Genomic DNA, 12,952 nt, shown 5'->3' with positions numbered 1-12,952 from the left:
AGGAGAGAGGGATGGAGAAGAAGAGGAGAGAGGGGTGGATGGAGAAGGAGAGGGCAGAGGGATGGAGAGAGGGATGTAGGGAAGGATGAGAGAGAGATGGAGAGAGGGATGGAGGGAGAGAGGGATGATGGAGAGAGGGATGGAGAGAGAGGGATGATGGAGAGAGGGATGGAGAGAGAGGGATGATGGAGAGAGGGATGGAGGGAGAGGGGAGATGGAGAAGGAGAGGAGAGAGGGATGGATGGAGAAGGAGAGGGCATAGGGATGGAGAGAGGGATGTAGGGAAGGATGAGAGAGAGATGGATGATGGAGAGAGGGATGGAGGGAGAGAGGGATGGAGAGAGGGATGGAGAGAGAGTGATGATGGAGAGAGGGATGGAGGGAGAGAGGGATGATGGAGAGAGGGATGGAGGGAGAGAGGGATGAGGGAGAGAGGGATGGAGAGAGAGGGATGGAGAGAGAGGGATGGAGAGAGAGGACAAGAGATAAACTCAATGTACTTCATGTGGGGTTACAGTAGTGGTGTGTTTGATGCCTGATTTTGTGTGTGTGGGGGGGGGCATAGACCGTGTGTGAGTGTCAGTGTGAGGGATAGAGGCAGTGTGTCAGTGTGAGGGCCAGAGGCAGTGTGTGAGTGTCAGTGTGAAGGGATAGAGGCAGTGTGAGGGCTAGAGGCAGTGTGTGAGTGTCAGTGTGAGGGCCAGAGGCAGTGTGTGAGGGCTAGAGGCAGTGTGTGAGTGCTAGAGGCAGTGTGTGAGTGTCAATGTGAGGGCCAGAGGCAGTGTGTGAGTATCAATGTGAGGGCCAGAGGCAGTGTGTGAGTGTCCATGTGAGGGATAGAGGCAGTGTGTGAGGGATAGAGGCAGTGTGTGAGTGTCAATGTGAGGGCCAGAGGCAGTGTGTGAGTGTCCATGTGAGGGATAGAGGCAGTGTGTGAGGGATAGAGGCAGTGTGTGAGTGTCAATGTGAGGGCCAGAGGCAGTGTGTGAGTGTCAGTGTGAGGGATAGAGGCAATGTGTGAGGGATAGAGGCAGTGTGTGAGGGATAGAGGCAGTGTGTGAGTGTCAGTGTGAGGGCCAGAGGCAGTGTGTCAGTGTGAGGGATAGAGGCAGTGTAATAGTGTCACTGTGAGGGATAGAGGCAGTGTGCGAGTGTCAGTGTGAGGGATAGAGGCAGTGTGTGAGTGTCAGTGTGAGGGATAGAGGCAGTGTGTGAGTGTCAGTGTGAGGGATAGAGGCAGTGTGTGAGTGTCAGTGTGAGGGATAGAGGCAGTGTGTGAGAGATAGAGGCAGTGTGTGAGTGTCCGTGTGAGGGATAGAGGCAGTGTGTGAGTGTCTGTGTGAGGGATAGAGGCAGTGTATGAGTGTCAGTGTGAGGGATAGAGGCAGTGTGTGAGTGTCAGTGTGAGGGATAGAGGCAGTGTGTGAGGGATAGAGGCAGTGTGTGAGTGTCAGTGTGAGGGATCAAATCAAATTTATTATATAGCCCTTCGTACATCAGCTGATATCTCAAAGTGCTGTACAGAAACCCAGCCTAAAACCCCAAACAGCAAGAAATGCAGGTGTAGAAGCACGGTGGCTAGGAAAAACTCCCTAGAAAGGCCAAAACCTAGGAAGAAACCTAGAGAGGAACCAGGCTATGTGGGGTGGCCAGTCCTCTTCTGGCTGTGCCGGGTGGAGATTATAACACAACATGGCCAAGATATTCAAATGTAGGGATAGAGGCAGTGTGTGAGTGTCAGTGTGAGGGATAGAGGCAGTGTGTGAGTGTCAGTGTGTGGGATAGAGGCAGTGTGTGAGTGTCAGTGTGAGGGATAGAAGCAGTGTGTGAGTGTCAGTGTGAGGGATAGAGGCAGTGTGTGAATGTCAATGTGAGGGATAGAGGCAGTGTGTGAGGGATAGAGGCAGTGTGTGAGTGGCAGTGTGAGGGATAGAGGCAGTGTGTGAGGGATCGAGTCAGTGTGTGGGATAGAGTCAGTGTGAGGGATAGAGTCAGTGTGTAAGTGCCAGTGTGAGGGATAGAGGCAGTGTGTGTGGGATAGAGTCAGTGTGAGGGATAGAGTCAGTGTGTGAGGGATAGAGTCAGTGTGAGGGATAGAGGCAGTGTGTGAGGGATAGAGGCAGTGTGTGAGGGATAGAGTCAGTGTGAGGGATAGAGGCAGTGTGTGAGGGATAGAGTCAGTGTGAGGGATAGAGTCAGTGTGAGGGATAGAGTCAGTGTGTGAGGGATAGAGTCAGTGTGAGGGATAGAGGCAGTGTGAGGGATAGAGTCAGTGTGAGGGATAGAGTCAGTGTGAGGGATAGAGTCAGTGTGAGGGATAGAGGCAGTGTGTGAGGGATAGAGTCAGTGTGAGGGATAGAGTCAGTGTGAGGGATAGAGTCAGTGTGAGGGATAGAGGCAGTGTGTGAGGGATAGAGTCAGTGTGAGGGATAGAGTCCGTGTGAGGGATAGAGGCAGTGTGTGAGGGATAGAGTCAGTGTGAGGGATAGACTGAACATGTGAATCAAATCAAATGTTAATAGTCACATGCGCCGAATACAAACCTTACGCTGAAATAATTACTTACAAGCCCTTAACCAACAATACGGTTTTAAGACAAATAAGAGGTCAGAAAATATTTACTAAATAAACAATATATATTTTTAAAAAGTAACACAATAAAATATCAATAACGAGGCAATATACAAGGGGTACCGGTACCGAGTCAGTGGACCTGGAAACTCTACAGCCCCATCAGTTGCAGAGGGAGGTGTTTAGTCCCAGGGTCCTTAGCTTAGTGATGAGCTTTGAGGGCAACTATGGTGTTGAACGCTGAGCTGTAGTTAATGAACAGCATTCTCACATAGGTGTTCCTTTTGTCCAGGTGGGAAAGGGCAGTGTGGAGTGCAATAGAGATTGCATCATCTGTGGATCTGTTGGGGCGGTATGCAAATTGGAGTGGGTCTAGGATTTCTGGGATAATGGTGTTGATGTGAGCCATGACCAGCCTTTCAAAGCACTTCATGGCTACAGACGTGAGTGCTATCGGTCGGTAGTCATTTAGGCAGGTTACCTTAGTGTTCTTGGGCGCAGGGACGAAGGTGGTCTGCTTGAAACATGTTGGTATTACAGACTCGGTCAGGGAGAGGCTGAAAATATCAGTTGGTCCGCGTATGCTCTGAGTACACGTCCTGAGAATCCGTCTGGCCCTGGGGCCTTCTGAATGTTGACCTGTTTGAAGGTCTTGCTCACATCGGCTAAGGAGAGCGTGATCACACAGTCGTCCGGAACAGCTGGTGCTCTCATTCATGATTCAGTGTTGCTTGCCTCGAAGCAAGCATAAAATACATTTAGCCCGTCTGGTAGGCCCTCGTCACTGGGCAGCTCGCAAATGGGTTTCCCTTTGTAGTCCATAATAGTTTGCAAGCCCCCTGCCACATCCGACGAGCGTCAGAGCCAGAATACAGGTGAAAGCTATGATCCCTTATTGATGCCACTTGTTAAATCCACTTCAAATCATTGTAGAGGAAGGGGAGGAGACGGGTTAAGGAACGGTGCTCCTAACGTTTTCCTTCAATTTGCAGACCCTCATGCCAAATGAAAATATATTTTTAAATCAACAAAGCATAAGAATACTTTGTTTTGGATTGTTTGTCAATAAGGGTGAGCAGGGTGAATACATGGTCTGTTGTACGGTAATTTGGTAAAAAGCCAATTTGACATTTGCTCAGTACATTGTTTTCGTTGAGGAAATGTACGAGTCTGCTGTTAATGATAATGCAGAGGATTTTCCCAAGGTTACTGTTGACGCATATTCCACGGTAGTTATTGGGGTCAAAATTGTCTCCACTTTTGTGGATTGGGGTGATCAGTCCTTGGTTCCAAATATTGGGGGAGATGCCAGAGCCAAGGATGATGTTAAAGAGTTTTAGTATAGCCAACAGGAATTTGTGGTCTGTATATACAGTACCAGTCAAAAGTTTGGACACACCTACTCATTCCAGGGTTTTTCTTTATTTTAACAATTTTCTACATTGTAGAATAATAGTGAAGACATCAAAACTATGAAATAACACATATGGAATCATGTAGTAACCAAAAAAGTGTTAAACAAATCAGAATATATTTTATGTTTGAGATTTTTTCAAAGTAGCCACTCTTTGCCTTGATGACAGCTTTGCACACTCTTGGCATTTTCTCAACCAGCTTCACCTGGAATGCTCTACCAGACAGTCTTGAAGGAGTTCCCACATCTCTCAACTAGAGGAATGTTTGGTTACTATATGATTCCATATGTGTTGTTTCATAGTGTTGATGTCAAACCTTTAGACTGGTACTGTATACCAGGCGGTGTCAGAGGAAAGCTCAAAACATTTCACAAGTCATAAACTGTTCTCTCTGCTACGGCAAGCGGTACCGGAGTATCAAGACCAGGTCCAAAAGGCTCCTTAACAGCTTCTACCTCCAAGCCATACAACTGCTGAACAGCTTCTACCTCCAAGCCATAAAACTGCTGAACAGCTTCTACCTCCAAGCCATAAAACTGCTGAACAGCTTCTACCTCCAAGCCATAAAACTGCTGAACAGCTTCTACCTCCAAGCCATAAAACTGCTGAACAATTAATCAAATAGTCACCCGGACTATTTACGTTGATACAGCCCCCCATCCCATTTTGTTTTCACACTGCTGCTACTCCCTGTTTATTATCTATGTACATTCACTTCACCCCCACCTACAGGCACATATTACCTCAACTAGCCTGCACCCCCCCACACTGACTCTGTACCGGTACCCCCTGTATATAGTCTCCACATTGACTCTGTACTGGTACCCCCTGTATATAGCCTCCACATTGACTCTGTACCAGTACCCCCTGTATATAGCCTCCACATTGACTCTGTACCGGTACCCCCTGTATATAGCCTCCACATTGACTCTCCAGTACCCCCTGTATATAGCCTCCACATTGACTCTGTACTGGTACCCCCTGTATATAGCCTCCACATTGACTCTGTACCGGTACCCCCTGTATATAGCCTCCACACTGACTCTCCAGTACCCCCTGTATATAGCCTCCACATTGACTCTGTACCGGTACCCCCTGTATATAGCCTCCACACTGACTCTCCAGTACCCCCTGTATATAGCCTCCACATTGACTTAGTGTGTGTGTGTGTGTGTGTGTGTGTGTGTGTGTGTGTGTGTGTGTGTGTGTGTGTGTGTGTGTGTGTGTGTGTGTGTGTGTGTGTGTGTGTGTGTGTGTGTGTGAGAGAGAGAGAGAGAGATATATGTAGAACAGGTCCTCTGTTCTGATTGGCTGACAGAGCTGAGGCTGTCTGTGATTGGGAGCGGAATGTTCTGTAACCATGGAGATACTCCGGCACGGCGTGTGTGTGTGTGTTTGTTCAGAATACCGAATAGTCCCAAACCCCTGACTGACCCAGCTCTGTCTAGGCCAAGGAGACATCTCAATACTCTACAGTGGCTTCCTCTGTCTAGGCCGGTTCTGGATGGATCAGGGAGACATCTCAATACTCTACAGTGGCTTCCTCTGTCTAGGCCAGGGAGGCATCTCAATACTCTACAGTGTCTTCCTTTCTCAGAAGGAGAGGATAGTAGAGGAGATGATGAGGAGAAGAGGTTAGAAGAAAGAAGAGGAAGTTAGAGGAGAGGAGAAGAGGTTAGAAGAAAGAAGAGGAAGTTGGAGAGGAGAGGAGAGGAGAGGAGAGGAGAGGAGAGGAGAGGAGAGGAGAGGAGAGGAAGTTAGAGGGGAGGGGAGGGGAGTGGAGACGATGGGAGGGGAGGGGAGTGGAGATGAGGGGAGAGGAGATGAGATGAGATGAGAAGAGAGGAGAGGAGAGAAGAGGAGAGGAGAGGAGAGGAGAGGAGAGGAGAGGAGAGAAGAGGAGAGGAGAGGAGAGGAGAGAAGAGGAGAGGAGAGGAGAGGAGAGGAGAGGAGAGGAGAGGAGAGGAGAGGAGAGGAGAGGAGAGGAGAGGAGAGGAGAGGAGAGGAGAGGAAATCCTCTGTTAACTAGGAAGAACCCTGGCATTTAATATTTATAACACATTTGACATTTCAGTCATTGAGCAGAAACATCCAGAACCACTTTCATAAACGATCAGGGTGATGTGCCTTGAATATCCACAGAAGATTTAACAAAAGTTAAGTAAACAATAATAATGAACAGTAAACATTACACTCACAGAAGATCCAAAATAATACAGACATTTCATATGTCATATTATGTATATATACAGGGTTGTAACGATGTACAAATGGTTGAAGTACACAAGGGAAAATAAATAAGCATAAATATGGGTTGTATTTACAATGGTGTTTGTTCTTCACTGGTTACCCTTTTCTCGTGGCAACAGGTCACAAATCTTGCTGCTGTGATGGAACACTGTGGCATTTCACCCAGTAGATATGGGAGTTTATCAAAATTGGGTTTGTTTTCTAATTCTTTGTGGATCTGTGTAATCTGAGGGAAATATGTCTCTCTAATATGGTCATACATTTGGGCAGGAGGTTAGGAAGTGCAGCTCAGTTTCCACCTCATTTTGAGGGCAGTGAGCAGATAGCCTGTCTTCTCTTGAGACCCAGGTCTCTCTGTGTGTGTGTGTGTGTGTGTGTGTGTGTGTGTGTGTGTGTGTGTGTGTGTGTGTGTGTGTGTGTGTGTGTGTGTGTGTGTGTGTGTGTGTGTGTGTGTGTGTGTGTGTGTGTGTGTGTGTGTGTGTGTGCGTATCTGTGTGTGTATCTGTGTGCGTATCTGTGTGTGTGTCTCTGTCCACTCACCCGTCAGTATCCTGGAAGTTGACGTTGACCCTCTTAGCAGAACCAAGGAGTTCTGAAACAGACAGAACAACAGACTTTAGTTACTTTAGTTAAATTAAACATAAACTATTTCCTTTCTAACATGTATTATAAGTTAATTATGAAATAAAGTGTGGTTGTATTTGAACAGCAGCTCAGTGCCAGCAGGTGGGTTGTAACGTAGAGAAATAGGACTATTATATATTATAAACGTTAATTATTAAATAAAGTGTGATTGACAGGTGGGTTGTAACGTAGAGAAGAAGGACATTGGACGTACAGCCAGCCAGCCGGTGGTTACCTAGGAAACAACCCGGTACAGTTCCGTTGGGGAATTTATATAACTACCAGGTGATGAACTGCCTTGTCTCTCACACACACACACACACAGAGAGACAGAGAGACAGTAAGTGACTGAAATAGTAAGTGAGGAAGTGATCTGTCTTCCAGACAGTAGAGAGACTGTCCTGCATCCTGCCTCAGGAGAGAGAGGAGACGGTGTGTGTGTGTGTGTGTGTGTGTGTGTGTGTGTGTGTGTGCGTGCGTGTGTGAGTGTGTGCGTGTGTTCCATTTCAAGACCCCTCCCCCCCCCCAAAAAAAGGGATTAATCAACTGTCACCGGGGTGTCTGTCCCTCCCCCTCTCAGAAGATCCCGCAGGTGAAGAAGCCGGATGTGGAGGTCATGGGTTGCCGTGGTTACACGTGGTCTGGGGTTGTACTATGCAACGGGCGACCATGTAAACTCTTCTACAACATGAGGAAGTGGATATTTTTGGGCAAAGTATCGACACGTTGTTTTAAAATCGAGAGACGAGCTTGTAGTTTTCTTTACTGACCCTCATTTTCACTTGTCTGATCGACTTGATGCCGAGTTTCTCTGGCGACTGGCCTGTCTGGGATGATACCAGATTATAATTCCAGATTATAATGCCGAGGTTCTCACACGACTGGCCTGTCTGGGATGATACCAGATTATAATACCAGATTATAATGCCGAGGTTCTCACACGACTGGCCTGTCTGGGATGATACCAGATTATAATGCCGAGGTTCTCACACGCCTGGCCTGTCTGGGATGAAACCAGATTATAATGACGAGGTTCTCACACGACTGGCCTGTCTGGGATGATACCAGATTATAATCTCGAGTTTCCCACACGACTGGCCTGTCTGGGATGATACCAGATTATAATCTCGAGTTTCTCACACGACTGGCCTGTCTGGGATGATACCAGATTATAATACCAGATTATAATGCCGAGGTTCTCACACGCCTGGCCTGTCTGGGATGATGCCAGATTATAATGACGAGGTTCTCACACGACTGGCCTGTCTGGGATGATGCCAGATTATAATCTCGAGTTTCTCACACGACTGGCCTGTCTGGGATGATGCCAGATTATAATGCCGAGGTTCTCACACGACTGGCCTGTCTGGGATGATGCCAGATTATAATGCCGAGGTTCTCACACGCCTGGCCTGTCTGAGATGATGCCAGATTATAATGCCGAGGTTCTCACACGACTGGCCTGTCTGGGATGATGCCAGATTATAATGCCGAGGTTCTCACACGACTGGCCTGTCTGGGATGATGCCAGATTATAATCTCGAGTTTCTCACACGACTGGCCTGTCTGGGATGATGCCAGATTATAATGCCGAGGTTCTCACACGACTGGCCTGTCTGGGTGATACCAGATTATGTATGTGTCTTTACGTATCATTTTAGTGCAAATCCAACACTTGTAATGTAGGTACAGTATGACAATAAGGAGATGAACGTTACAGGCAACAGTTTATGAGGTAAATTTTATTTTATTTTATTAATAATTGCTAAAAATGTTTGCAGTTGTTCCCATAGATCGGCAGTACGTGGTGGCTCCAGGTATCACTGACCCTGGGCAAGCTAGCATCTGGGCTAACACAGCTAAGCTAGGGCTAACACAGCTAAGCTAGCGTCTGGGCTAACACAGCAAAGCTAGGGCTAACACAGCTAAGCTAGCGTCTGGGTTAACACAGCTAAGCTAGGGCTAACAGAGCTAAGCTAGCGTCTGGGGTAACACAGCTAAACTAGCGTCTGGGGTAACACAGCTAAGCTAGCGTCTGGGCTAACACAGCTAAGCTAGGGCTAACACAGCTAAGCTAGCGTCTGGGCTAACACAGCTAAGCAAGCGTCTGGGCTAAAGCAGCTAAGCTAGCGTCTGGGCTAACACAGCTAAGCCGCGTCTGGGCTAACACAGCTAAGCAAGGGTCTGGGCTAACGCAGCTAAACTAGCGTCTGGGCTAACATAGCTAAACTAACAACTGGGCTAACACAGCTAAACTAGCGTCTGGGCTAACACAGCTAAACTAGCGTCTGGGCTAACACAGCTAAACTAGCGTCTGGGCTAACACAGCTAAACTAGCGTCTGGCTAATACAGCTAAACTAGCGTCTGGGCTAACACAGCTAAACTAGCGTCTGGGCTAACACAGCTAAGCAAGCGTCTGGGCTAATACAGCTAAGCTAGCGTCTGGGCTAATACAGCTAAGCTAGCGTCTGGGCTAATACAGCTAAACTAGCGTCTGGGCTAACACAGCTAAACTAGCGTCTGGGCTAACACAGCTAAGCTAGCGTCTGGGCTAATAAAGCTAAACTAGCGTCTGGGCTAACACAGCTAAACTAGCGTCTGGGCTAACACAGCTAAGCTAGCGTCTGGGCTAATACAGCTAAACTAGCGTCTGGGCTAACACAGCTAAACTAGCGTCTGGGCTAACACAGCTAAGCTAGCGTCTGGGCTAATACAGCTAAACTAGCGTCTGGGCTAATACAGCTAAACTAGCGTCTGGGCTAATACAGCTAAGCTAGCGTCTGGGCTAACACAGCTAAGCAAGCGTCTGGGCTAACACAGCTAACCTAGTGTCTGGGCTAACACAGCTAAGCAAGCGTCTGGGCTAATACAGCTAAGCTAGCGTCTGGGCTAACACAGCTAAGCAAGCGTCTGGGCTAATACAGCTAAGCTAGCGTCTGGGCTAACACAGCTAAGCAAGCGTCTGGGCTAATACAGCTAAGCTACCACGAGGCTAGTGGAAGGAAGCCTGGTTTACCACGAGGCTAGTGGAAGGAAGCCTGGTTTACCACGAGGCTAGTGGAAGGAAGCCTGGTTTACCACGAGGCTAGTGGAAGAAAGCCTGGTTTACCACGAGGCTAGTGGAAGGAAGCCTGGTTTACCACGAGGCTAGTGGAAGGAAGCCTGGTTTACCACGAGGCTAGTAGAAGGAAGCCTGGTTGACCACGAGGCTAGTGGAAGGAAGCCTGGTTTACCACGAGGCTAGTGGAAGGAAGCCTGGTTCACCACGAGGCTAGTAGTAGAACAGAGAGGCTGGCTACACACACACACACACACACTCACACACACACACACACACACACACACACAGACAGGACAGACAGAGCCTGTTGAACAGAGTTTGCCAGTCATTGCCATCTGCCTATCAACGAAACACTGCTAACAAATTCAGACCACACAACTTCCTGTCTATTAAACTTACAAAATGATGTTAAGTGACAAGCCCACAAAACGACATGAATATTGTGTGTTCACTCACTAGATATCTGTAGACATAGATAATACATTCACGTGTGTCATGACTCCCAGCAGTCTGCACGTCTCACTAGATATCTGTAGACATAGATAATACATTCACGTGTGTCATGACTCCCAGCAGTCTACACGTCTCACTAGATATCTGTAGACATAGATAATACATTCACGTGTGTCATGACTCCCAGGAGTCTGCACGTCTCACTAGATATCTGTAGATAGTACAGTGCATACGGAATACCCCATAATGACATCACAATACCCCATAATGACATCACAATACCCCATAATGACATCACAGTACCCCATAATGACATGACAATACCCCATAATGACAAAGCAAAAACAGGTATTTAGACATTTTTGCAAATTTATTGTAATATAATAACTGAAATATCACCTTTACATAAATATTCAGACCCTTTACGCTGTACTTTGTTGAAGCACTTTTGGCAGCGATTACAGCCTCAGGTCTTCTTGGGTATGACGCTACAAGCTTGGCACACCCGTATTTGGTGAGTTTCTCCCATTCTTCTCTGCAGAAAGAAGCTATTTGGACGTAAATGATTGTTGCAGGAATTAAATTCCTCTGTTTTAATACCCAATTAAAATCAAACACTCTGTCAATTCATAAGGATATGTATGACCCTTATTAGTATTATTAGTATAAAAATGGACAGAGCCCAGTCTTAAAGTCAAACAGCAGCCTTTATTCACGAGAGTACTGCTCCTTACACATTTTACCACAGGTTATAAACTGAAAATGACGTCAGCGTTTTCTAAATGTTCCGTCTCTTCTTGACACTGGTAGAAAGGCTCTATAGTTCTCAAGCCTTCCCACCTCGCCTAGAGCCAAGGTCAGCCAGTGTAGATAAGCATTCTAGCCAGTCTGACGATATAGTTCATTCATTTCTACCAAGGAACAGACAGTCATTGTTCTAATTCTTGATTATATTTACACACATTATATTCAGTACTGGGATCAAAAAGAAAATTCATACATCTATACAGTAACATAATAGTATTCTGATTAGGACATATACAGTAACATAATAGTATTCTGATTAGGACATATACAGTAACATAATAGTATTCTGATTAGGACATATACAGTAACATAATAGTATTCTGATTAGGACATATACAGTAACATAATAGTATTCTGATTAGTACATATACAGTAACATAATAGTATTCTGATTAGTACATATACAGTAACATAATAGTATTCTGATTAGTACATATACAGTAACATAATAGTATTCTGATTAGTACATATACAGTAACATAATAGTATTCTGATTAGTGCATATACAGTAACATAATAGTATTCTGATTAGTACATATACAGTAACATAATAGTATTCTGATTGGTACATATACAGTAACATAATAGTATTCTGATTAGTACATATACAGTAACATAATAGTATTCTGATTAGTACATATACAGTAACATAATAGTATTCTGATTAGTACATATACAGTAACATAATAGTATTCTGATTAGTACATATACAGTAACATAATAGTGTTCTGATTAGTACATATACAGTAACATAATAGTATTCTGATTAGTACATATACAGTAACATAATAGTATTCTGATTAGTACATATACAGTAACATAATAGTATTCTGATTAGTACATATACAGTAACATAATAGTATTCTGATTAGTACATATACAGTAACATAATAGTATTCTGATTAGTACATATACAGTAACATAATAGTATTCTGATTAGTACATATACAGCAACATAATTGTGCTGCCATCCTGTTAGAAGGTAACAGATTATTTTATTACAAGGGTTCAATTGGATTTTCATTGTGTGCAATGGTGTTATTTGCCCCCTAGTGGATGTTTCTGGTACTTAGAAAGACTACGCAAACAGGAAGTAGAGAATTTGTTCTCATAGAATTTGTTGCATAGAAGCAGCTACAAACAACGCTACGGTGCAGGTCTTTCAATGTAGTTATTTCTTGTCACGCTTCAGCCTTGGAAAATATTTGTTTGTAAGTTCAATTCAAGCATTTAGCTAATGGTTATAATCTTGTTATTGATAGAGTTGCTTACATGTCAATGTTGGTTGCATTTACTCACAAATTGCAATGCTTTTCATGTATGTCGTTAGCTGTATTACTTTGCTCGTGCGTCATGCAAACTAATTGTAAAATATACAATACTGTAGTTTTGTTACTGTTCCTAGTGTAATATGCTTTGTTATTCTACATAAATGGTTGTACATTATTAGAGTAATGAAAGGAGCCAATTACCATATGAGTAACAATTAGCTATATGGGTTGGCATCATGCCAGATGCATGGTACCTTAGCGCGTGCTTTGTATTTATGCAACTTCAAATGTATAATATACAGCTACTGTCGGTGTGAATTGAATACTAAAGTATATTCTTTTCTGTATTTTGCAGTTTCACAACATAAACGTTTTCAATATATTCATTCAAGAAAAGACACGCCTTGGGAGTTTTATTGAAGACTTAGTTGTTAGCTATCTGTCTAGTTTTGCATGGGAACGCAACTCAAGGGCAGAATAATAATAGTATTCTGATTAG

At 45.0% G+C, this 12,952-nt stretch overlaps 1 protein-coding gene across 1 annotated transcript in view; it reads right to left on the bottom strand.

Moving 5' to 3' along the window:
- Positions 1-12,952, bottom strand: part of LOC139421672 (caskin-1-like) — a 120,196-nt gene that overhangs the window by 67,399 nt on the left and 39,845 nt on the right. Inside the window, exon 2 of the mRNA XM_071172763.1 lies at positions 6,777-6,828. Coding sequence (XP_071028864.1) covers positions 6,777-6,828 — 52 coding nt within the window. The remainder of the gene's footprint in view (positions 1-6,776; positions 6,829-12,952) is intronic.

The sequence above is a fragment of the Oncorhynchus clarkii genome, chromosome 12, assembly GCF_045791955.1.
Source record: "Oncorhynchus clarkii lewisi isolate Uvic-CL-2024 chromosome 12, UVic_Ocla_1.0, whole genome shotgun sequence".
In the NCBI taxonomy this organism is placed as follows: Eukaryota; Metazoa; Chordata; class Actinopteri; order Salmoniformes; family Salmonidae; genus Oncorhynchus; species Oncorhynchus clarkii.
Note: the sequence above shows the minus strand (reverse complement) of the source record. Positions and strands in the feature narration are given on the sequence as shown.